At 39.2% G+C, this 24,275-nt stretch overlaps 2 protein-coding genes across 2 annotated transcripts; both read left to right on the top strand.

Annotated features, from left to right (window-relative positions):
- The first annotated feature begins 1,930 nt into the window (after positions 1-1,930).
- On the top strand, positions 1,931-14,080 carry LOC116372948 (zinc finger protein 239-like). The gene is made up of 2 exons (XM_031821453.1): positions 1,931-2,495; positions 10,138-14,080. The coding sequence occupies exons 1-2, from the start codon at positions 2,165-2,167 to the stop codon at positions 10,959-10,961; spliced, it is 1,155 nt and encodes a 384-aa protein (XP_031677313.1). The 5' UTR covers positions 1,931-2,164; the 3' UTR covers positions 10,962-14,080.
- On the top strand, positions 12,381-17,275 carry LOC116372947 (zinc finger protein 501-like). The gene is made up of 2 exons (XM_031821448.1): positions 12,381-12,410; positions 14,467-17,275. The coding sequence occupies exons 1-2, from the start codon at positions 12,381-12,383 to the stop codon at positions 15,727-15,729; spliced, it is 1,293 nt and encodes a 430-aa protein (XP_031677308.1). The 3' UTR covers positions 15,730-17,275.
- Positions 17,276-24,275: the final 7,000 nt, after the last annotated feature.

Here is a 24,275-nt window from a genome sequence, read left to right on the forward strand (position 1 = left end):
TATGGACCTAGTCTGTTCATTATATACATCTACATGATGTATTGTTACACCATGTAGGAGCAGTATAGACCTAGTCTGTTCATTATCTACATGATGTATTGTTACACCATGTAGGAGCAGTATAGACCTAGTCTGTTCATTATATACATGATGTATTGTTACACCATGTAGGAGCAGTATAGACCTAGTCTGTTCATTATATACATCTACATGATGTATTGTTACACCATGTAGGAGCAGTATAGACCTTGTCTGTTCATTATATACATCTACATGATGTATTGTTACACCATGTAGGAGCAGTATAGACCTAGTCTGTTCATTATATACATCTACATGATGTATTGTTACACCATGTAGGAGCAGTATAGACCTAGTCTGTTCATTATATACATGATGTATTGTTACACCATGTAGGAGCAGTATAGACCTAGTCTGTTCATTATATACATCTACATGATGTATTGGTACACCATGTAGGAGCAGTATAGACCTAGTCTGTTCATTATATACATCTACATGATGTATTGTTACACCATGTAGGAGCAGTATAGACCTAGTCTGTTCATTATATACATCTACATGATGTATTGTTACACCATGTAGGAGCAGTATAGACCTAGTCTGTTCATTATCTACATGATGTATTGTTACACCATGTAGGAGCAGTATAGACCTAGTCTGTTCATTATATACATGATGTATTGTTACACCATGTAGGAGCAGTATAGACCTAGTCTGTTCATTATATACATGATGTATTGTTACACCATGTAGGAGCAGTATAGACCTAGTCTGTTCATTATATACATCTACATGATGTATTGTTACACCATGTAGGAGCAGTATAGACCTAGTCTGTTCATTATATACATGATGTATTGTTACACCATGTAGGAGCAGTATAGACCTAGTCTGTTCATTATATACATGATGTATTGGTACACCATGTAGGAGCAGTATAGACCTAGTCTGTTCATTATATACATCTACATGATGTATTGTTACACCATGTAGGAACAGTATAGACCTAGTCTGATCATTATATACATCTACATGATGTATCAGTACTCAGTATTGTTACACCATGTAGGAGCAGTATAGACCTAGTCTGTTCATTATATACATCTACATGATGTATTGTTACACCATGTAGGAGCAGTATAGACCTAGTCTGTTCATTATATACATCTACATGATGTATTGTTACACCATGTAGGAGCAGTATAGACCTAGTCTGTTCATTATATACATCTACATGATGTATTGTTACACCATGTAGGAGCAGTATAGACCTAGTCTGTTCATTATATACTTCTACATGATGTATTGTTACACCATGTAGGAGCAGTATGGACCTAGTCTGTTCATTAAATACATCTACATGATGTATTGTTACACCATGTAGGAGCAGTATAGACCTAGTCTGTTCATTATATACATCTACATGATGTATTGTTACACCATGTAGGAGCAGTATAGACCTAGTCTGTTCATTATATACATCTACATGATGTATTGGTACACCATGTAGGAGCAGTATAGACCTAGTCTGTTCATTATATACATCTACATGATGTATTGTTACACCATGTAGGAGCAGTATAGACCTAGTCTGTTCATTATATACATCTACATGATGTATTGTTACACCATGTAGGAGCAGTATGGACATATTTGTTAATTATAATATATGTTTAGGTGAATTAACATGAAATTATCTTAAATGCAGATGTGCAGTAGTCTATTTAAATTCTCACCCAATAAAAATCTGCACTAATGAATCAAAACAAGCTTCTATTTGTACGTTTCCATATAATATTGACTTCTATAATAAACGTTTTGTCTGAAAATAAAATATTTTCCGTAACTGCGTTACCCACTCTAGTCAGCAGTTGGCGATGTTCGTTTTTCTCGCGATACTACTAGCGTGACGTATAATCTAGTTGACGGGGACGGGACACTTCAACAACAGTTATCCACCACTCCGAAATATTCAAGGTCTTTATAATATTTCGGTGTATATTAGCCATTGTGTTATAAACACACGTCTACCAGTTACCCAATTTAATTTCATATTTACGTTGTTCGCTAGCTGGTTGGTTAAATTTGCCTATCACTAGTCTAATCGCTAATGCTAACTAGCTAGCTAACTTCCTCGACCATGAGCGCACTAAGATACTGCCCCCATACTAAAGAGGAGGTCGGATGGACGGAAAACGGAGAAGAGAAGAAGGAAGAGGATGATGTCGCTGTTAAAATAGAAGTAGAGCATGGGGCTGTTACTGTGAAAGAAGAAGAGATGGACGTTAGAGTGAATGAAGACAAAGGAGAGTTCAGAGTGAAAGAGGAGGGGGATGTTACCAAAGATATTTATATCTGTGATGTAAAGGAAGAGGAGGAAGAGGAGGAGGATGCAGTTTTTGGAGTGGAGGGAGAGATAACTGTCACATTGAAAGAAGAAGAAGGGGAGACAGGAGATCTGATTAACACCAGTAAGTAAACAAAGTAAAGTTGGTTTCATTTCCAACATTAGAATATATTCACATTATATTAAATGCCTACTTTTACAACCTTTGATTTGCATTGATGTGTTGATTTGATAGAATCACATCAAGACGTTAAAACATGCATTTAAATCTCTGATCTGCAATAACTTTTTTCATGGGTTGTCATAGAAACCTCAGAACCAGTGCTAAATATTCTAAGCTGGTCTGGTCTACTTTCACAACCTTTGATTTGGGGAAAAAAAGTGAATCATTGATTTGATAGAAAGACATCAAATCATTAAAGGCATTTAAATCTATTTTATTAAAAAAGTTATTGTGGATAAGAGATGTAGCCCTTTCCATCACTCACAGCCCATATGTCATCCAGTTTATGGGTTGAAAATGGCAGATTTTGTCACGCTATACATGATGTCAGAGTTCAGCGGCTGTACAGTAACACGCTATACATGATGTCAGAGCTCAGTGGCTGTACAGTAACACACTATACATGATGTCAGAGCTCAGTTGCTGTACAGTAACACTATACATGACGTCAGAGCTCAGTGGCTGTACAGTAACACGCTATACATGATGTCAGAGCTCAGTGGCTGTACAGTAACACGCTACACATGACGTCAGAGCTCAGTTGCTGTACAGTAACACACTATACAAGATGTCAGAGCTCAGTGGCTGTACAGTAACACACTATACAAGATGTCAGAGCTCAGTGGCTGTACAGTAACACACTATACAAGATGTCAGAGCTCAGTGGCTGTACAGTAACACACTATACAAGATGTCAGAGCTCACTTTCTCTGCTGTGTGGGTTTCGACTGACAGCCGTTATAAACTGCCCCCTCCCTCCTGCTAATGGGGCTACTTCTGCACATTAGTGGTTGTCTGAGTGGAATGCTGTAAATCAAGAGGAGTTGATGTGGTCTGAGTGGAATGCTGTAAATCAAGAGGAGTTGATGTCTGAGTGGAATGCTGTAAATCAAGAGGAGTGGATGTCTGAGTGGAATGCTGTAAATCAAGAGGAGTCAATGCTGTCTGAAAGATGAGATGTTGAGGATTATAAGAAATACCGCGTTGATGTCATAGAACCAAACGACACAGCAGTGAGTCCAAATTGTTCACTTCACATCATTTACAATATCAAGGTTTATGAGCCGTTTGATCCACAGTTACAACGATGGCATAATAATCCAATCAAATTGTATTGGTGACATACACATGGTTAGCAGATGTTAATGGTCACATACACATGGTTAGCAGATGTTATTGGTCACATACACATGGTTAGCAGATGTTAATGGTCACATACACATGGTTAGCAGATGTTAATGGTCACATACACATGGTTAGCAGATGTTAATGGTCACATACACATGGTTAGCAGATGTTATTGGTCACATACACATGGTTAGCAGATGTTATTGGTCACATACACATGGTTAGCAGATGTTAATGGTCACATACACATGGTTAGCAGTAAACATTCTTAAAGTGGCATTATTAAAGTGACTAATGTTCCATTTATTAAAGTGACCAATGATATCAAGTCTGTAGGTAGGCAGCCGCTTCTCTGTGCTCGTGATTGCTGTTTAACAGTCTGATGGCCTTGAGATAGAAGCTGAGATAGAAGCTGTTCAGACTCTCGGTCCCAGCTTTGATGCACCTGTCCTGATCTCACCTTCTGGATGATAGCGGGGTGAACAGGCAGTGGCTCGGGTGGTTGTTGTCCTTGATTATCTTTTTTTGTCTTCCTGTGACATCGGTTGTTGTAGGTATCCTGAAGGGCAGGTAGTTTGCCCCCAGTGATGCGTTGTGCAGACCGCACCACCCTCTGGAGAGCCCTGTGGTTGTGGACGGGTGCAGTTGAACCAGGAACACATCGACAACAGCCACACTCGAAGCAGCGTTACCCATCGCTCCACAAAAGCCGCAGGCCCTTGCAGAGCAAGGGGAACCACTACTCCAAGTCTCAAAGCGAGTGACGTTTAAAACGCTATTAGCGTACACCCCGCTAACTAGCTAGCCATTTCACATCGGTTACACCAGCCATTAGGCTGATAGGCTTGAAGTCATAAACAGCTCAATGTTTGAAGCATTGCGAAGAGCTGCTGGCAAAATGCACAAAAGTGCTGTTTGATTGAAATCTTTCGAGCCTGCTGCTGCCTACCATCTCTCAGGCAGACTGCTCTATCAAATCATAGACTTAGTTATAACATGATAACACACAGAAATACGAGCCTTAGATCATTAATATGGTCGAAACGTTTATTCTTTCAGTTAAATATGGAACCGTTCCGTATTATCTGACGGGTGGCTTCCATCAGTCTAAATATTCCTGTTACATTGTAAATCCTTCAATGTTATGTCATAGTTACGTAAAATTCTGGCAAATTAGTTCGCCACGAGCCAGGCTGCCCAAACTGTTGCATATACCCTGACTCTCGCAAGAGAAGTGACACAATTTCACCTGGTTAATATTGCCTGCTAACCTGGATTGCTTTTAGCTAAATATGCAGGTTTAAAAATATATACTTCTGTGTATTGATTTTAAGAAAGGCATTGGTGTTTATGTTTAGGGACAGTCGTGCAACGATTGTGCTTTTTTTCACAAATGCGCTTTTGTTAAATCATCCCCCATTTGGCGACGTTGGCTGTCTTTGTTAGGAAGAAATAGTCTTCACACAGTTCGCAACGAGCCAGGTGGCCCAAACTGCTGAATATACCCTGACTCTGTTGCAAGATAAGTGAAACAATTTCTCTAGTTAAAAGGAATTCATGTTAGCAGGCAATATTAACTAAATATGCAGGTTTAAAAATATATACTTGTGTATTGATTTTAAGAAAGTCATTGATGTTTATGGTTAGGTACACGTTGGAGCAACGACAGTACTTTTTCGCGAATGCGCACCGCATCGATTATATGCAACGCAGGACACTAGATAAACTAGTAATATCATCAACCATGTGTAGTTAACTAGTGATTATGATTGATTGATTGTTTTTTATAAGATAAGTTTAATGCTAGCTAGTAACTTACCTTGGCTTCTTACTGCATTCGCGTAACAGGCAGGCTCCTCGTGGAGTGCAATGTGAGGCAGGTGGTTAGAGCATTGGACTAGTTAACCGTAAGGTTGCAAGATTTTGAATCCAACTAAACAAATCCAACTAAACAAATCCAACTAAATGATTCACTCAATTCCAGATGATGTTCAGGAGGTGTCTGATTAAGTTCTGATGCTGCAGGGTTTACAGGCCCTGTGTGTTGTAGTATATCTCAGCATAGCTCTCTGGCTGAGCTCCGGGGATTCTCTCAGCTGACTGTTCTGGATCTCTGGATGTCGTTCTGTTGATTGGGACCTGTGTGTTATATATCTCAGCATAGCTCTCTGGCTGAGCTCCGGGGATTCTCTCAGCTGACTGTTCTGGATCTCTGTTGTAGTTCTGTTGGATGGGACCTGTGTGTTATATATCTCAGCATAGCTCTCTGGCTGAGCTCCGGGGATTCTCTCAGCTGACTGTTCTGGATCTCTGTTGTAGTTCTGTTGGATGGGACCTGTGTGTTATATATCTCAGCATAGCTCTCTGGCTGAGCTCCGGGGATTCTCTCAGCTGACTGTTCTGGATCTCTGTTGTAGTTCTGTTGGATGGGACCTGTGTGTTATATATCTCAGCATAGCTCTCTGGCTGAGCTCCGGGGATTCTCTCAGCTGACTGTTCTGGATCTCTGTTGTAGTTCTGTTGGATGGGACCTGTGTGTTATATATCTCAGCATAGCTCTCTGGCTGAGCTCCGGGGATTCTCTCAGCTGACTGTTCTGGATCTCTGTTGTAGTTCTGTTGGATGGGACCTGTGTGTTATATATCTCAGCATAGCTCTCTGGCTGAGCTCCGGGGATTCTCTCAGCTGACTGTTCTGGATCTCTGTTGTAGTTCTGTTGGATGGGACCTGTGTGTTATATATCTCAGCATAGCTCTCTGGCTGAGCACCTGGGATTCTCTCAGCTGACTGTTCTGGATCTCTGGATGTCGTTCTGTTGGATGGGACCTGTGTGTTATATATCTCAGCATAGCTCTCTGGCTGAGCTCCTGGGATTCTCTCAGCTGACTGTTCTGGATCTCTGGATGTCGTTCTGTTGGATGGGACCTGTGTGTTATATATCTCAGCATAGCTCTCTGGCTGAGCTCCGGGGATTCTCTCAGCTGACTGTTCTGGATCTCTGTTGTAGTTCTGTTGGATGGGACCTGTGTGTTATATATCTCAGCATAGCTCTCTGGCTGAGCTCCTGGGATTCTCTCAGCTGACTGTTCTGGATCTCTGGATGTCGTTCTGTTGGATGGGACCTGTGTGTTATATATCTCAGCATAGCTCTCTGGCTGAGCTCCTGGGATTCTCTCAGCTGACTGTTCTGGATCTCTGGATGTCGTTCTGTTGGATGGGACCTGTGTGTTATATATCTCAGCATAGCTCTCTGGCTGAGCTCCTGGGATTCTCTCAGCTGACTGTTCTGGATCTCTGGATGTCGTTCTGTTGGATGGGACCTGTGTGTTATATATCTCAGCATAGCTCTCTGGCTGAGATCCTGGGATTCTCTCAGCTGACTGTTCTGGATCTCTGGATGTCGTTCTGTTGGATGGGACCTGTGTGTTATATATCTCAGCATAGCTCTCTGGCTGAGCTCCTGGGATTCTCTCAGCTGACTGTTCTGGATCTCTGTTGTAGTTCTGTTGGATGGGACCTGTGTGTTATATATCTCAGCATAGCTCTCTGGCTGAGCACCTGGGATTCTCTCAGCTGACTGTTCTGGATCTCTGGATGTCGTTCTGTTGGATGGGACCTGTGTGTTATATATCTCAGCATAGCTCTCTGGCTGAGCTCCTGGGATTCTCTCAGCTGACTGTTCTGGATCTCTGGATGTCGTTCTGTTGGATGGGACCTGTGTGTTATATATCTCAGCATAGCTCTCTGGCTGAGATCCTGGGATTCTCTCAGCTGACTGTTCTGGATCTCTGGAGTATTTCTATATGAAGTATTTCTATATGGGGTATTTCTATATGGAGTATTTCTATATGGTGTATTTCTATATGTTGTATTTCTATATGGAATATGGAGTATTTCTATATGGAATATGGAGTGTTTCTATATGGGGTATTCTATATGGAGTATTTCTATATGGAGTATTTCTATATGGAGTGTTTCTATATGGAGTGTTTCTATATGGAGTATTTCTATATGGAGTATTTCTATATTGGTAATTTATATATAGAGTATGGAGTATTTCTATATGGGGTATTTCTATATGGGGTATTTCTATATGGGGTATTTCTATATGGAATATGGAGTGTTTCTATATGGAGTATTTCTACATGGAGTATTTCTATATGGAGTATTTCTATATGGAGTATTTCTATATGGAGTATTTCTATATGGAGTATTTCTATATGGAGTATTTCTATATGGAATATGGAGTATTTCTATATGTTGTATTTCTATATGGGGTATTTCTATATGGAGTATTTCTATATGGAGTATTTCTATATGGAGTATTTCTACATGGAGTATTTCTATATGGAGTATTTCTATATGGGGTATTTCTATATGGGGTATTTCTATATGGAGTGTTTCTATATGGAGTGTTTCTATATGGAGTATTTCTATATGGAGTATTTCTATATGGAGTGTTTCTATATGGAGTGTTTCTATATGGAGTATTTCTATATGGAGTATTTCTATATTGGTAATTTATATATAGAGTATGGAGTATTTCTATATGGGGTATTTCTATATGGGGTATTTCTATATGGGGTATTTCTATATGGAGTATTTCTATATGGAATATGGAGTGTTTCTATATGGAGTATTTCTACATGGAGTATTTCTATATGGAGTATTTCTATATGGAGTATTTCTATATGGGGTATTTCTATATGGAGTATTTCTATATGGAGTATTTCTATATGGAGTATTTCTACATGGAGTATTTCTATATGGAGTATTTCTATATGGAGTATTTCTATATGGGGTATTTCTATATGGAGTATTTCTATATGGAGTATTTCTATATGGAGTATTTCTATATGGAGTATTTCTATATGGGGTATTTCTATATGGGGTATTTCTATATGGAGTATTTCTATATGGAGTATTTCTATATGGGGTATTTCTATATGGGGTATTTCTATATGGAGTATTTCTATATGGAGTATTTCTATATGGGGTATTTCTATATGGGGTATTTCTATATGGAGTATTTCTATATGGAGTATTTCTATATGGGGTATTTCTATATGGAGTATTTCTATATGGAGTATTTCTATATGGAATATGGAGTATTTCTATATGGAGTATTTCTATATGGAGTATTTCTATATGGAGTATTTCTATATGGAGTATTTCTATATGGAATATGGAGTATTTCTATATGTTGTATTTCTATATGGGGTATTTCTATATGGAGTATTTCTATATGGAGTATTTCTATATGGAGTATTTCTATATGGAGTATTTCTATATGGAGTATTTCTATATGGAATATGGAGTATTTCTGTATGTTGTATTTCTATATGGGGTATTTCTATATGGAGTATTTCTATATGGAGTATTTCTATATGGAGTATTTCTATATGGAGTATTTCTATATGGAGTATTTCTATATGGAGTATTTCTATATGGAGTATTTCTATATGGAATATGGAGTATTTCTATATGGAATATGGAGTATTTCTATATGGAGTATTTCTATATGGATCATTTATATATGGAATATGGAGTATTTCTATATGTTGTATTTCTATATGGAGTATTTCTATATGGAGTATTTCTATATGGAGTATTTCTATATGGAGTATTTCTATATGGATCATTTATATATAGAGTATGGAGTATTTCTATATGGGGTATTTCTATATGGAGTATTTCTATATTCCAAAATACATCTTTAATTCTCATTAATTTATAGATTAGATTAATATAAAGACTAAATATTAAGATAAAATCAGATTATAAATAGTACGTATTATTATAAATATCTCTTTCTAAAGTACCCTTCATTGTAATTATGTTTACATGTGAGAATTGTCAATCTGAGAAAACAATTATTTCACTTCCGCTGGTGTGGAATCGCTTATGCATTAAAGTGATGAAGTGTGATGGTTCCATACAACTGCCTCCTCATAAGTGTTCTTATGCATTAAAGTGATGAGGTGTGATGGTTCCATACAACTGCCTCCTCATACGTGTTCTTATGCATTAAAGTGATGAAGTGTGATGGTTCCATACAACTGCCTCCTCATAAGTGTTCTTATGCATTAAAGTGATGAGGTGTGATGGTTCCATACAACTGCCTCCTCATACGTGTTCTTATGTATTAAAGTGATGAGGTGTGATGGTTCCATACAACTGCCTCCTCATACGTGTTCTTATGTATTAAAGTGATGAGGTGTGATGGTTCCATACAACTGCCTCCTCATACGTGTTTTTGAAAATTATGGCCATTTTCTGAAACCTGGTTTCAGGTTATTGGGGGGGGGGGGGGGGAATCTAGTCTGGATTAAACCTCATAGGAAGACAGTTTTATCATGTGGAGGTTTCATTCAGGTCTCTCTATTTAACTAAAATAATCTGTTGTCTTTGACAGGAGAAAGACCACACTCTCACAACAGGAAGAGTCCATCAGGTGAACCAGACCCAGAGATGCCAAATCCAGCCAGACGACACCACTGCTCCCAGTGTGGAAAGCATTTTACCAAGTTACAGAACCTAAAACAGCATGAGAGGACACACAAAGGAGAAAAGCCCTTCCAATGCTCCCAGTGTGGAAAGGGTTTTAACCGGTTAGGGAGCCTGAAAGAACATACAATAATACACTCAGGAAAGAAGCCTCACCACTGCTCCCAGTGTGGAAAGAGTTTTAACCGGTTAGGGAACCTGAAAAAGCATGAGAGAATACATTCTGGAGTGAAGCCTTACCAGTGTTCCTATTGTGGAAAGAATTTTACTCAGTTAGAGAACCTGAAGGAACATGAAAGGACACATACAGGGGAGAAACCCCACCATTGCTCTCAGTGTGGAAAGGCTTTTACCACGTCACGAAACCTTAAAGAGCATAAGACAAAACACACAGGAGAAAAGCCTTTCCACTGCTCCCTGTGTGGAAAGAATTTTACCCATTTAGGGAACCTGAAGAAACATGAGAGAATACATTCTGGAGATAAACCGTACCCCTGTTCCCACTGTGGAAGGAGTTTTAGGTGGTTAGGAACCTTAAAGCAACATGAGAGAATACACACGGGAGAGAAGCCTTTCCAATGTTCCCAGTGTGGAAAGGGTTTTACCCAGTTAGGTAACCTAAAAGCTCATGAGAGGACACACTCAGGAGAAAAGCCTTTCCAATGTTCCCAGTGTGGAAAGAGTTTTACTGTGTTTGTGAGCCTAAAAGAGCATAAGAGAATACACACATGAGAGAAGCCCTACCACTGCTCCCACTGTGGCAAGAGTTTTAGGGGGTTAGGGAACCAGAAAAAACACGAGAGGACACACACAGGAGAAAAGCCTTACTAATTTTCTCAATGTGGAAAGAGTTATAACCAGTTAAGCACCTGAAAGCACCTGAAATAAAACATTTAGGTGTGAAGCCTTTCCACTGCTCCCATTTTAGTTCCAGGGCTATGATTTCCGCATATTTACAATTTCTGACATTTGGCCCATAGACTGGTCTGTAACTTGAAGAGGGTGGAGCTTTTGGTTCCGGTTTCGATCCCAGTTCTATCTCGTCTCTTAACACGTATGGATCCAGAACTTCATCAAGTGTTACCAACCCAGTAACTAACTCATGGATTTTGTTGCACTCGCTTTGTCTAAGGGGTGCTAAAGCCTAGCCACCGTGCTTCTACACCTGCATTGCTTGCTGTTTGGGGTTTTAGGCTGGGTTTCTGTACAGCACTTTGAGATATCAGCTGATGTATGAAGGGCTATATAAGAATGTATGCATTTATGTGAGAAATCAGTTCATGGACCTAGGTGTTGAATTCCCAGGGAGAAGGCAACCTTACCTCGGTCCAGGACCTTGACCTCTTGACCTCTTGGTCGGCCAGTCCAAGACGACTATTATTTGTTTAGATGGTGACGAAACATATAAATATACCAAAATCATCATCAGCAAAGTCTTCATCAGCCTCACAATCATCATCCCCATGACAACCAAGGACAATGATAGCAGTTCCAGATCAGACTAGCCTACGTCCTCCTCTTCCCTGTGTTCAAAGGGCCGTACGGTTAAAGAAGTGTTTGTACCAGCTGGTCATGACAGTGGGAAGTCCATCCTGTCTGACCCTTTTTACACCAGGGGTTCTTAAACCTTGTTCAGCCTGGGACCCAAATTTTAAAAAAATGCTGTGTTTTCCTGGGACCTAAGCTTATTAAAATATGCAACTATGTGTAAAATATTGGTTGATTTCATTGCCCTTTATGCCTAAAACAAATGTAATATAAACAAAAACATATAACAATGATATGAAATACCCATAAAAAGACTAATCATGTTTATTCTTTAAAAACAAATCGTACATATCTGTCTAGGTTGGACCCATTGCTGTTCAAATACAATAAATAATTTTCATTCTGAACTGGGAGTAAACTGATTGATCACAGATGTAGAATAGAACACACACACACACACGGGCTCAGTTTTTGATAGTGCAACCCTAAGTAACAGTACAGATGAAAAATGATCAGGCCTACCGTAAAACTTACTGTGGAAAGTATTGTTGAAAAAAAAAAGTATTCAGTAGGAACTGTTTCTGTTAAAATACAATCACTATTCGTATTATTCTGAACTGGAATAAACTGATCAAACCACACAGGTTGATGTTTTCAACAAGGATGTCTATTCTGGACTCCGGTTTTGACAGGGCAACACGGAGGTCATGCTCAGCATTGAGTCACAGGAGAGGCCTTGGGGGTGGGGGGGCAGAAATGTGTACGTTCATGTGCCTTAATAACAGACTTGTATGCCATCTGTAAATACCAATACAATGGTTAAACTACGAGCCTAGTTGGTTTAGCCAACGGAAAAAGACAGGAACCTTCCCTCCTCTAGCCACGATTGGCTGAGATAAATGATGGGCTGGACATTCCCGAGAGATGAGTTTGGATTGGTCTGCCATGTAGCTTCTGTCTATAACATGAGCTGCTCACTATCTTTTTGAATGTTTCTTATTTCCTCTCATGTTATTCCACTGAGGCCGATACGTAAAGCTTAATAAAGAGCAGAGTTTATTATTACTTTCTCCATTGAAACAAAAGATCAGCTCAGATGTGCAAGTGCCTTTTGAAGTTGTGATAGTGGCAAAATATGTCATTAGGATGTAACGCTCATTGACACAGGCTGGTAGCAAAGCTAGCCAAAGATCAAGTGCTTTTTAAGTTGATAGTGGTTGTTAGGTTGAATGCTAACGCTCATTGACACAGGCTGGTAGCAAAGCTAGCCAAAGAGCAAGTGATTTTTAAGTTGTGATAGTGGTTGTTAGCTTGAATGCTAACGCTCATTGACATAGGCTGGTAGCAAAGCTAGCCAAAGAGCAAGTGCTTTTTAAGTTGATAGTGGTTGTTAGCTTGAATGCTAACGCTCATTGACATAGGCTGGTAGCAAAGCTAGCCAAAGAGCAAGTGCTTTTTAAGTTGTGATAGTGGTTGTTAGCTTGAATGCTAACGCTCATTGACATAGGCTGGTAGCAAAGCTAGCCAAAGAGCAAGTGCTTTTTAAGTTGTGATAGTGGTTGTTAGCTTGAATGCTAACGCTCATTGACATAGGCTGGTAGCAAAGCTAGCCAAAGAGCAAGTGCTTTTTAAGTTGTGATAGTGGTTGTTAGCTTGAATGCTAACGCTCATTGACATTGGTTAGCTTTTGCTACCAGCCTAAGAGCAAGTGTTGTTGTTTTTTAAGTATAAAGGAATTGATTTGCGACGATGAAACAAATATTATACTAAGCAGGACTTTCAAATGAACCTTACAATTGTAATTCAAAAGTAGTGTGAAATGAACTCATAAGCAACCTGGAAATGGAGGCCATTTTTGCTGGCAGCCTATGAGAACTCCCCTGAGATTTCCCCCCTGGGGAATTAGTGAATAGCAACGCAGAGGGCGGCAGGGTAGCCTAGTGGTTAGAGCTTTGGACTAGTAACCGGAAGGTTGCAAGTTCAAACCCCTGAGCTGACATGGTACAAATCTGTCGTTCTGCCCCTGAACAGGCAGTTAACCCACTGTTCCTAGGCCGTCATTGAAAATAAGAATTTGTTCTTAACTGACTTGCCTAGTGAAATAAAGGTTAAAAAAAAAAGAAAAAAAGATCTTAATGCTGCAATTTTTGTAATCACAAGAAAGGGCCTATGTTGGAGGGGCCTATATTGGTGACCAAGAGTCGTGTTGGAGAATAATCAGAATTAGTTGGTAACATAGGTAAGATGTTTTATATTCATCATATGTTTGTAAGTTACTTCTCATCAGAATGTTATTTTTGTATAATACTGTGGCGAGGTTGCAGTATCTGTTTTCTGTCAAGACAAAGTTGCTTGGGCCGGAGAGAGGGGAGAGGTCAATCGTGGATCTCTTGGCTCCACAATGTCTGTGTCCCAGTCAATGTGTCTCTGTGATCTAGAGCTCATATAATTAAAGATGGACTTTGTGATAACTAACTCTGACTTTGTGTTGTGGTTTGCTCTCATGATTTGGTAAATAGAGGAAATTTCCACGACAGTCGTCTGGCACACTGCTTAGGGTTTCAGCAACTTTAATAACTTATTTATAGTGTACACTATACTACTAATATAGAAAACAAGACAGAATATGGGCTGTTGTTGCTCACTTGACTGTTTCCAATAAGTTTATAAAAGCATTTAAACATTCATTACAGTTGTAAGTTGTTGTTCAACATCATGGGCATCACCTTTTAGCCAAAATAAACTGTAGATTTCTGCTGTTGTGGCCTTTAACCATCTGTCTGACTTCGTTGTTCACACAGGAGAGAGACATGACTATTGTGGATCCTCTGGGGAGCCTCAACAACATCATGAAGCTGACGATGCAGAGAAGAGTCTATCCACATCAGAACGGCTCAAACACCAGCAGAGACCCAGAGGGAAGAAACCTCACCACTGCTCTAACTGTGGGAAGAGTTACTCAAGATTAGATTCACTAAAAGTACACCAGAGAATTCACACTGGAGAGAAAACGAATAGCTGTTATCAATGTGGGAAGAGTTTTACTACATCTAGCCAGCTGACTATACACCAGAGAAAACACACGGGAGAGAAACCTTACCACTGCTCGGACTGTGGAAAGAGTTTTGCTGTCTCAGGATATTTACAATCACATCAGAGAACACACACAGGAGAGAAGCCTTATAGCTGTCATCAATGTGGGAAGAGTTTTGCTCACTCAAACACACTGATATCACACTTGAGAATACACACTGGAGAGAAATCTCATAGCTGCTCTCATTGTGGGAAGAGGTGCACATCTTTAGCAACCCTTAAAATACATCAGAGAATCCATACAGGAGAGAAACCTTATAGCTGCGCTGACTGTGGGAAGTGTTTTGGTTTGTCAGGACATTTAAAATTACACCAGAGAACACACACAGGAGATAAACCTTATAGGTGTGATCAATGTGGGAAGAATTTTAGTTACTCAGGTGGCCTGATAGTACATCAGAGAATCCATACAGGAGAGAAACCTTATAGCTGTGATCAATGTGGGAAGAGATTTGTTACATCTAATAGTCGTAATATACACCAAAGAACACACACTGGAGAGAAACCTTACCACTGCTCTGACTGCGGAAAGAGTTTTGTTTCGACAGGACATTTAAAAGTACACCAGACAACACACACAGGAGAGAAGCCTTATAGCTGTCATCATTGTAGCATGAGTTTCGTTACATCGGGCAGCCTGAAAAGACACCAGAGAACACACACAGGAGAGAAGCCTTATAGCTGTGATCAATGTGGGAAGAGTTTTGTTACATCTAGCTGTTGTACTATACACCAGAGAACACACACAGGAGAGAAACCTTATCACTGCTCTGACTGCGGAAAGCATTTTGTTTCATCGGGATGTTTAAAATCACACCAGAGAACACACACAGGAGAGAAGTGTCATAGCTGTGACCAATGTGACAAGAGATACTCTGATAAAAGATCTCTGATTAAACATCAGAAAATTCATACATGAAGTAGTTTTTTTAAATGAAATATCACAATGTTTAACATTGTAGTGTGAGTATTTTAATGAATGATGTCACAATGTAGAATGTTTAACATTGTAGTAGGAGTATTTTAATTAATGATGTCACAATGTAGAACCCTAAACGTTTGCCCCCTTTTCTATTGATTTCAGCGTGATATGGATATTAGCCTCATCAGGGGAAAACTCCAGGCTCTGAATTGAAAGAGTCCTATTTAATGTCATTAACAAAGAGTGATTGTCAAGTAAAGCGTGACACTTACATTGGCAACCCACTTAAATCAAAATGCACCACTTCAAACTGTAGCGAGCTGTTTTCTACTAATTGTCCAGTGATGTACACTTCATTCCCAGATTCCATGTGTTTTTTAAACTGTTCTAAACGTACGTGCAACCTCATCTCCCCCCTCTCGCCCCCATTGATTTCATAGCGATATGAATGATGACAAATAAGTGTTGCGTTTCTCTTCATTTTGGGGACCCCTACATTTAAATGCATCACTCCAAAGTGTAGCTGACTGTCTCCTACAGGTTGTTGTCTAACCAGTGAGGTAAAAGATATCTCCCATCTCCCATGTGTTTTTTAGTTGTGTTAGTTTCAACCGCATATGCAACCTGATTTCCCCCCTAATCATTATCAGTGATTTATTGTAGTTGTTAAAACAGTGTTTTTGGTGCAGTTTAGAAGGTGCTCGTTGACATTTTTTTAAATTAATATGATTACTGTTGTGTTTGTGTCGATCGTACATTTCATGTTTAGGTTGTCAATATATCACAAACTGTTTCTGCATATTGGTTAGGACACGTTAAAACTGTTTTGACATTGGGCTCTCCCACCTAGCAAAATGACATTGAAAAGACATGAAGACTATGCCCGAGGTCCAAACTACGTTCGGTTTTGGTTGAAAGTTGAAAATATGTATTTTTCAGGTCCTTGTTTCAACGACTTGAAAACAACTTAATTCAACGTACTTGCAGCCTATACACATGGATGCAGTATATAAAAAATGGGTCGAACAATTTTTATGAACAATCCTACATCACTTGATAGAATCATTTGTATGTTTAAGATAATGACTAAAGTATTCCACCCTGAAACCATATAATTGTATGAAAAGTATTCCACCCTGAAACCATATAATTGTATGAAATGTGTTAGAGTCATAATCCAATAATGTGTGTGACTAGACTTTTTAAGACTAGGCCATTGTGTTACTATTTCGCAATATGATCAGGGTATAGTTGAGACATTTCAAGGACAACTGAACTGTCGACTTGTGATAACGGTGAAACTAATAACTGGAAAGAGGCCTCCCCACCCTAGGGAGGAGAAAAAACTATTAGAAATGGCTAAGCTTGCAGAAGATGATGAAACATGTTGCAGAAGTGTGATAAACAATGTATGTGAACTTTGGAAAAATACAGCCCACCTAAAGAGAGGTGGAGTTTCTACTGATGTGAGTTAATGTGTGGGTGCTATAAAAAGATTGTATTCTCATTTTGAAGACAGAGCGCTCTCTGAATAAAGGACTGAGCTATTACAGAATCTGAGACTTTGTCTACTTCTTTATTAACTGAAGCCTTTACAACCTTCGGGAAATAGACAAAGCTTTGAGTCGTAGTTGAATTCAACCATTGACATCATCTAGTGACATCACTCCAATATTTCTTTACAACATTCTAGTTCTCGATGTCTTTATTCCACTACTGAAGAAGTATGACTCAAATCACCTACTCATATTTTATTAATATAATATATAATATAAATGTTATTCATATTTCAAACTTTCAGCCTGAAAATATATAAATGTTTAATAATTCCATTCCTCACCATTAATTAAGTGAATTATTACCAATACATGTTAACATTCAGTTTTGATAATTTATCATATTTACACTTCATGTAACATTTAGTAATCTTAATTATTTATGCAGCCAACTGACCATTTTTGGGGGTTCAAATTATATTGTTTACAATGAATGGAATAAAACAAGCTTTTCCTTAGAATGCTCATTAGTCTTTCAGTTTTTTTTGTTATTCTTTAGTTTTTTTATCCTTTGATTTCAATACAGTTTTATTTTTCCATGCTAGAATCTGTAACAAACAGAGTGGACTACGTTGTAGACTTTACCATTTGCCAAAGTTTGTTTACAAGGAGAGCAAGTTGAGTATTGAGTTGTTGCACACACTCATTTCACACAGTAGGCGTTACCTAACAAAAATATGCAAATCAATTCTAGAACGCACCAATAGGAACTCTCTTGCTCCTGCTTGGCTCTGCCCACTTCCTCGCTTGTTCTGCCCACTATGATTAATTTGCTTCCATTGGAAACGATAGAACAGAGCCTATCATTGGATTAGTTATAAAAAATATTTGGCCACACAGTCTGTGAAGAGCATTGGGTGTGGCGGACATTAGCCAGCTTGAATAAAGAATATACAAAGGGTATTTGGGCTGGGGGCGGGGATATGGGCGGGGCTGGGCTGGGGGCGGGATAGAGCTATCATATCACATTACAGAAGGATTAAGGGGCATACACACAGTTATCATTCTAACAGCTTTTTTTAATGAAATCTGTCCAAAATAAAATAGTTTTACTTATTTATATCGTAAGTAAAGAATCCAAGCAGTACATCTCTCCATAAGAGTGTAACATCTTCATAAAAGTGTTCAATTATAAATCTACTGATGTCTTACCACAGATTCCTTACATGAACACAATGCCAAAAAAAGATACAACACTGTTTCTGGGTGATCGTTACAAAAGGTACAATTGGAGTTGATGTTTTCCTTAAACTTCTTCATATAGTGGTTGTTAGGATAATATTTATGAATAATTTTAAAAAGAAACTTCCTTAATTTTGTTAATAAGTAGGTATGTGTGTAGCAACATCCAAACTTTTTCCCAACAGATGTGATCAATGAAACCTATTCTAATAAGGCATGACAAGGTATAGACACAACATCCTGTTGAAAGAAGGCTCGTAATAGCTCTATTGTTGTTGAATGGACTGACATGACAAGGTATAGACACAACATCCTGTTGAATGAAGGCTCGTATAGCTCTACTGTTGTTGAATGGACTGACATGACAAGGTATAGACACAACATCCTGTTGAAAGAAATCTCGTATAGCTCTATTGTTGTTGAATGGACTGACATGACAAGGTATAGACACAACATCCTGTTGAAAGAAGGCTCGTATAGCTCTACTGTTGTTGAATGGACTGACATGACAAGGTATAGACACAACATCCTGTTGAAAGAAGGCTCGTATAGCTCTACTGTTGTTGAATGGACTGACATGACAAGGTATAGACACAACATCCTGTTGAAAGAAGGCTCGTATAGCTCTATTGTTGTTGAATGGACTGACATGACAAGGTATAGACACAACATCCTGTTGAAAGAAGGCTCGTATAGCTCTACTGTTGTTGAATGGACTGACATGACAAGGTATAGACACAACATCCTGTTGAAAGAAGGCTCGTATAGCTCTATTGTTGTTGAATGGACTGAAATAAAGACAAATCTTTATTTATTCTAAAAACAAAGAAGTATTTTTATACAATATGTCCCGATTCTATATGTAATATCTGTGTGGAGAAAAAGTATGCTTATAAATTAAGGTCCATAACAAGAAAAGCTGCCGATATAAAGCAGAGAGTTTCACTGGAACTTTCTTTCAATATTATAATTGCAAACCAACATGAAGCATACAAACTTGGTAGGAAAGAGTAAATCAATATAACGTTGCGAAATATTGCATTTTACCCACACTGTTGTTACATTGGTGGGTAAAAACGAATGCTTCCTGACCGTTAACTTGTTGTCTGAAAATAAAATATACGTTTATCTCAACTGCGTTACCCACTCCAGTCAGCATATGGCGGTCTGAGACTTTAAGGCAATGCTGCTGGTGTGACGTATAATCTAGTGGACGGAACGCTTCTTTCAACAGCAGCAACAGTTCGCCAGACACCTCTGTAGCTTGATAGACAAAATAGACGAACCAATAAAGCTCTTTAGACGCTTTCATATAGCCACTGTGTTTTAAACCCACTTCTGTCGTCTAGTTAGTAATCCCATTTAATTTAACATTTTTACGTTGTTATTAGTCAACTAGCGGGCTGGCTAAGTTAGCATTAGCCTAGCTAACATCCCCGACCATGAGTTCACTAAGCTACTCTCCTCCTGCTGAAGAAGAGGAGGTCTGCTGGACGGAGAAAGAAGCTCTCGTGAAAGAGGAGGAGGAAGAGAAGGTTGTTACAATACAAAAACAAGTAGATGATGAGGCTGTTACCGTGAAAGAAGAAGAGAAGGACGTTTCAGTGAAAGAAGAGGATGTTACTGTAAAAGAAGAGGAGGATGTTACTGTAAAAGAAGAGGAGGATATTACTGTAAAAAAAGAGGATGAAGACGCGTTCAGAGTGAAAGAGGAAGACGATGTTACAGTAAAAGAAGAGGAAGGTGCCGTTTTTGGAGTGAAATTGGAGGAGGAGGAGACTGTCTCATCGAAAAAGGAGGAAGAGGAGGAAACTGGATATCTGGGCCCGGTTCCCCAACGCCATCTTAAGGCATCCAGTATTGATGATGAAGTTAGCCGTGAGATGCTTTTGAGAAACCGTTCCCTGATTAACACTAGTAAGTACTGTCTTTAAAACAGAGGCGCAAACTCTGCAGTTGTTGAACTGATGTTTGGTGTTAATTAAAGGGGAAATCTGCCGTTGCTACATCCATATTGTTACTTTTAAATTATTAATTTATAGCCATTGATTCTTGAAGAATATAACACATGCCTCATGAGCTTAGTACAACTGTTGTACCCCATCAGAACCCCAAATAAGCTTTTTTACTCCAATGTTTAGAGACAATGTAAACCAACACTGTATCGCCTCAACATGGTTAAAACTATACTGTTGATATCATGGATGGTCAGTCCTTGCATCCATAGGTCTGTCTATGAATTTGAGTAGTTACATTTCTCCAGCCCCATCCATCATCTTATTACGAAAACAGTGGTGGAATTACAGCTTTGTTATTGTTTGAACTGCAGATTGGTTGATTGATGTGTGGCTTTTTTAAAGGGACAACCTAGGTTTTAAAAAGCAACAAAATGGCTGCCCAGAGACTTGGTTTGGTAAACGGCTTAGGGATGGAGAAATTGAACCACTCCCAAATTCATAGAGAAAGCTATTGTAGCAACCTTAACCCAAAACCTAGTGACCTCATCAAGAAGTTCAGACATCTTGGCATAACAGTTATAAAGTGTTGGCTTGATAGTTGCTGGACTCAGATTGGATTCCTGCTCAAGGCCTCCCCCTGAGTTGACTACACTATAAATACAAGGACTGGCCATCCAAGGTCAAAATGTTTTAACCAGATTGAGGCTCTACAGTGTTTGTTTACCAACAGTGGGGTTAAAGAAGTTTGTTTTGGTTTCTGATGGGGGAAATACAGTTGAAACATTTAAGGCATTTTATAAGTTCTATTCTTCAGGAATCAATAGCTATTATGATGTCATAATTATATAATGTCTGACCCCATTTAGTCGTCTGGTCGTTTTGTTCGGTCTAAAGGCTGTTGGTCAACCAAGATTTTTGTTTTTAGTCGAACAGTCGCAAATATATATACGTATGTACGTTCCGTCACTGTGGCGGCGATGTCGTCGATACATGAAGCCGTTGACGGATGTGGTAAACTCCTGAATGCCTCAGGATGAATCCCTGAACCTATTCCAGTCTGTGCTAATGAAACAGTCCTGTAGCTCAGCAACCGCTTCATCGGAACACTTCAGTATTGAGCTGGTACTTCCTGTTTTGACTTATAACTAGGAATCAGGAGGATAGAGTTATGTTCATATTCACCAGAGGGAGGGTGAGGGAGGGGCTTTGTATGTGTCTCTGTGAGTGGAGTAAAAGTGGTCTAGTTTTTCTTTCCCCAATAGTCCCCCCCCCCCCCCCGATCTTGTGTTCTGTCCTGTCGATGCTGAAAACCCAGCTAGATGATCTAGTGTTTCTTTTCCCTCTAGTCCCCCCCCCCCCCTGATCTTATGTTCTGTCCTGTCAATACAGAAAACCCAGCTAGATGATCTAGTGTTTCTTTTCCCTCTAGTCCCCCCCCCCGATCTTGTGTTCTGTCCTGTCGAAGCTGAAAACCCAGCTAGATGATCTAGTGTTTCTTTTCCCTCTAGTCCCCCCCCCCCCTGATCTTATGTTCTGTCCTGTCGATACAGAAAACCCAGCTAGATGTATATAACCCAGGTCCTTGTTCAGCCACTTGGAGAAGCATTGTATATTATAGTTGTTAATGTCCCGTTGATAGGAGAGTCTCAAATGGACCTCATCCAGTTTATTCTCCAGTGATTTGCCCATTCGCCAATAGAACTGAGTGTAGACAACGATTTATTCACTCTAGTCTCATCAGGGTGCCCCCCCCCACCCCCGCGTCGGCCTCTACAGCGCCTTCTTCGAGTTTCAGGGATTTGGGCCTGGTTTCGGGAAAATCAATATGTCTTTTGCCTCTGACCCATTGAAGTAGAAGTCCTCGTCCAAATCAAGGCTAGTGAAAAAACTGTTCTAATGTCCAGAAGCTCTTTTCGGTCATAGGAAACATTATGTACAAAAAAAAAGTTATGATCAGCGTAAAGAAAATACACAAAATAGCAAAATTGGTCAGGAGTCCATAAAACATCTGCTTTCCATTCTTAATAACATTCTAAATAACATTCTTAATAACATTCTTAATAACATTCTAAATAACATTCTAAATAACATTCTAAATAACATTCTAAATAACATTCTTAATAACATTCTAAATAACATTCTTAATAACATTCTAAATAACATTCTTAATAACATTCTTAATAACATTAGCATGAATTAGCCTACGTGAATAAGAAGCACAATATATTTTAATGGATGTGAGATAATTAACTTCTCTGTAATATAGTATAGCTTTGAAATCGTGACATTATGTACTTTCGAGGAAAATAGGCAGGTTTCTTGACTTTTTTTTATTTTTTAGAAGGGATTTCGTGACTATTAGCTTAGCAACCACATGACACAGCATGACAACGTGAACTCGATTGGTCGACAGTCTGTAGGGACGGGCGTTAGATGTTTGGAACGTTTTGAAACGTTCTGAAAAAGTTTTTCCTCTTAAACATTTTTGTTTACTAGCATGTTAAATTTGGGTCCCTTGACACGTTTGCTCTCAGTTAATCATGTGCTTGTGGATATTTCAATTCCTGCTGTTTTGTTGCGATCGGCTTTACGAGCTGTGCTGGCTGGAATTTTCGTGGAGTACCAGCGTTAGCCTACGTTGCTACCATCATGATGCCCAACGTTAAAGGGTTGGAGTAATGGAGAGAACAGTGTTAACACAAATATGTCTACAAGCATTTGTTACAGCAACAGGAATATAGCTTCAAGAGCCTTTGTCCAAATACTTACTGGTGGATTCAACTAACAAAAGAAGGGCTGATCTGACCAGAGAGGTCTAAGACCTTAAGAACAGTTTGCAGTTCTCCCAGGGAGAGGTGAAAGTCCTGAAAGAGACTTGCAGCAAGATGGCAACAAACTGTAAATCACAGTGAGATGACATCATCACTGTCTGTGAATGATTATTATTACAGATGACATCATCACTGCCTGAATGATTATTATTATAGATGACATCATCACTGCCTGAATGATTATTATTATAGATGACATCATCACTGTCTGTGAATGATTATTATTATAGATGACATCATCACTGTCTGTGAATGATTATTATAGATGACATCATCACTGTCTGTGAATGATTATTATAGATGACATCATCACTGTCTGTGAATTATTATTATAGATGACATCATCACTGTCTGTGAATGATTATTATAGATGACTGGGGTAACAGACTATCTAGAGCGCATGACAAACACAAGGCCCGCAGGCCCAATCCGTCCCGTGACACATTTCTATACGGCCCGCGCAGTTATTTGGGTTGTCAATTCAGTTTGGCCTGATGCGCTGCACTACAAGTCCCAGCAAGCACTGCCAACGTGCTGCACGCCAAACGTCAGTGGATTGCCACAGACACGCCCCTCTTCCCAGTTCCACACAGGAACCAGCCAGTGTGCTGTAACATATCACTAATGTCTACCAGACTGAAAGTTTAAACATGTTGTAGGCTTAACAATGAATAAACAAAACACTGAAAACTAAACTATTTTATTTAACACATATTAAACTCATTTTTTAGGCACCAAACAACTTCTACATACTGTAGACTTCCATTCATTTATTAGACTGATACCAAACTACCTTCAGACCAGTCTTGTCAGGTCTTCTGTAGGTGTTGATGAGAGACTCCTCCTCCTTTCCACAGAGGGGTCATATTAGTGTTGTAGTCACCAGACTCCTCCTTTCCACTGAGGGGTCATATTAGTGTTGGAGCCCAAACTGTTTGGACGCTACAAAGTTTATTTTTTTCTTTCCATGAGAAGACTGATTTTTACAACACCGCTGATGAGGAAGGCTGATATCT

This window comes from Oncorhynchus kisutch, unplaced genomic scaffold (genome assembly GCF_002021735.2).
Source record: "Oncorhynchus kisutch isolate 150728-3 unplaced genomic scaffold, Okis_V2 scaffold3978, whole genome shotgun sequence".
Lineage (NCBI taxonomy): Eukaryota > Metazoa > Chordata > Actinopteri > Salmoniformes > Salmonidae > Oncorhynchus > Oncorhynchus kisutch.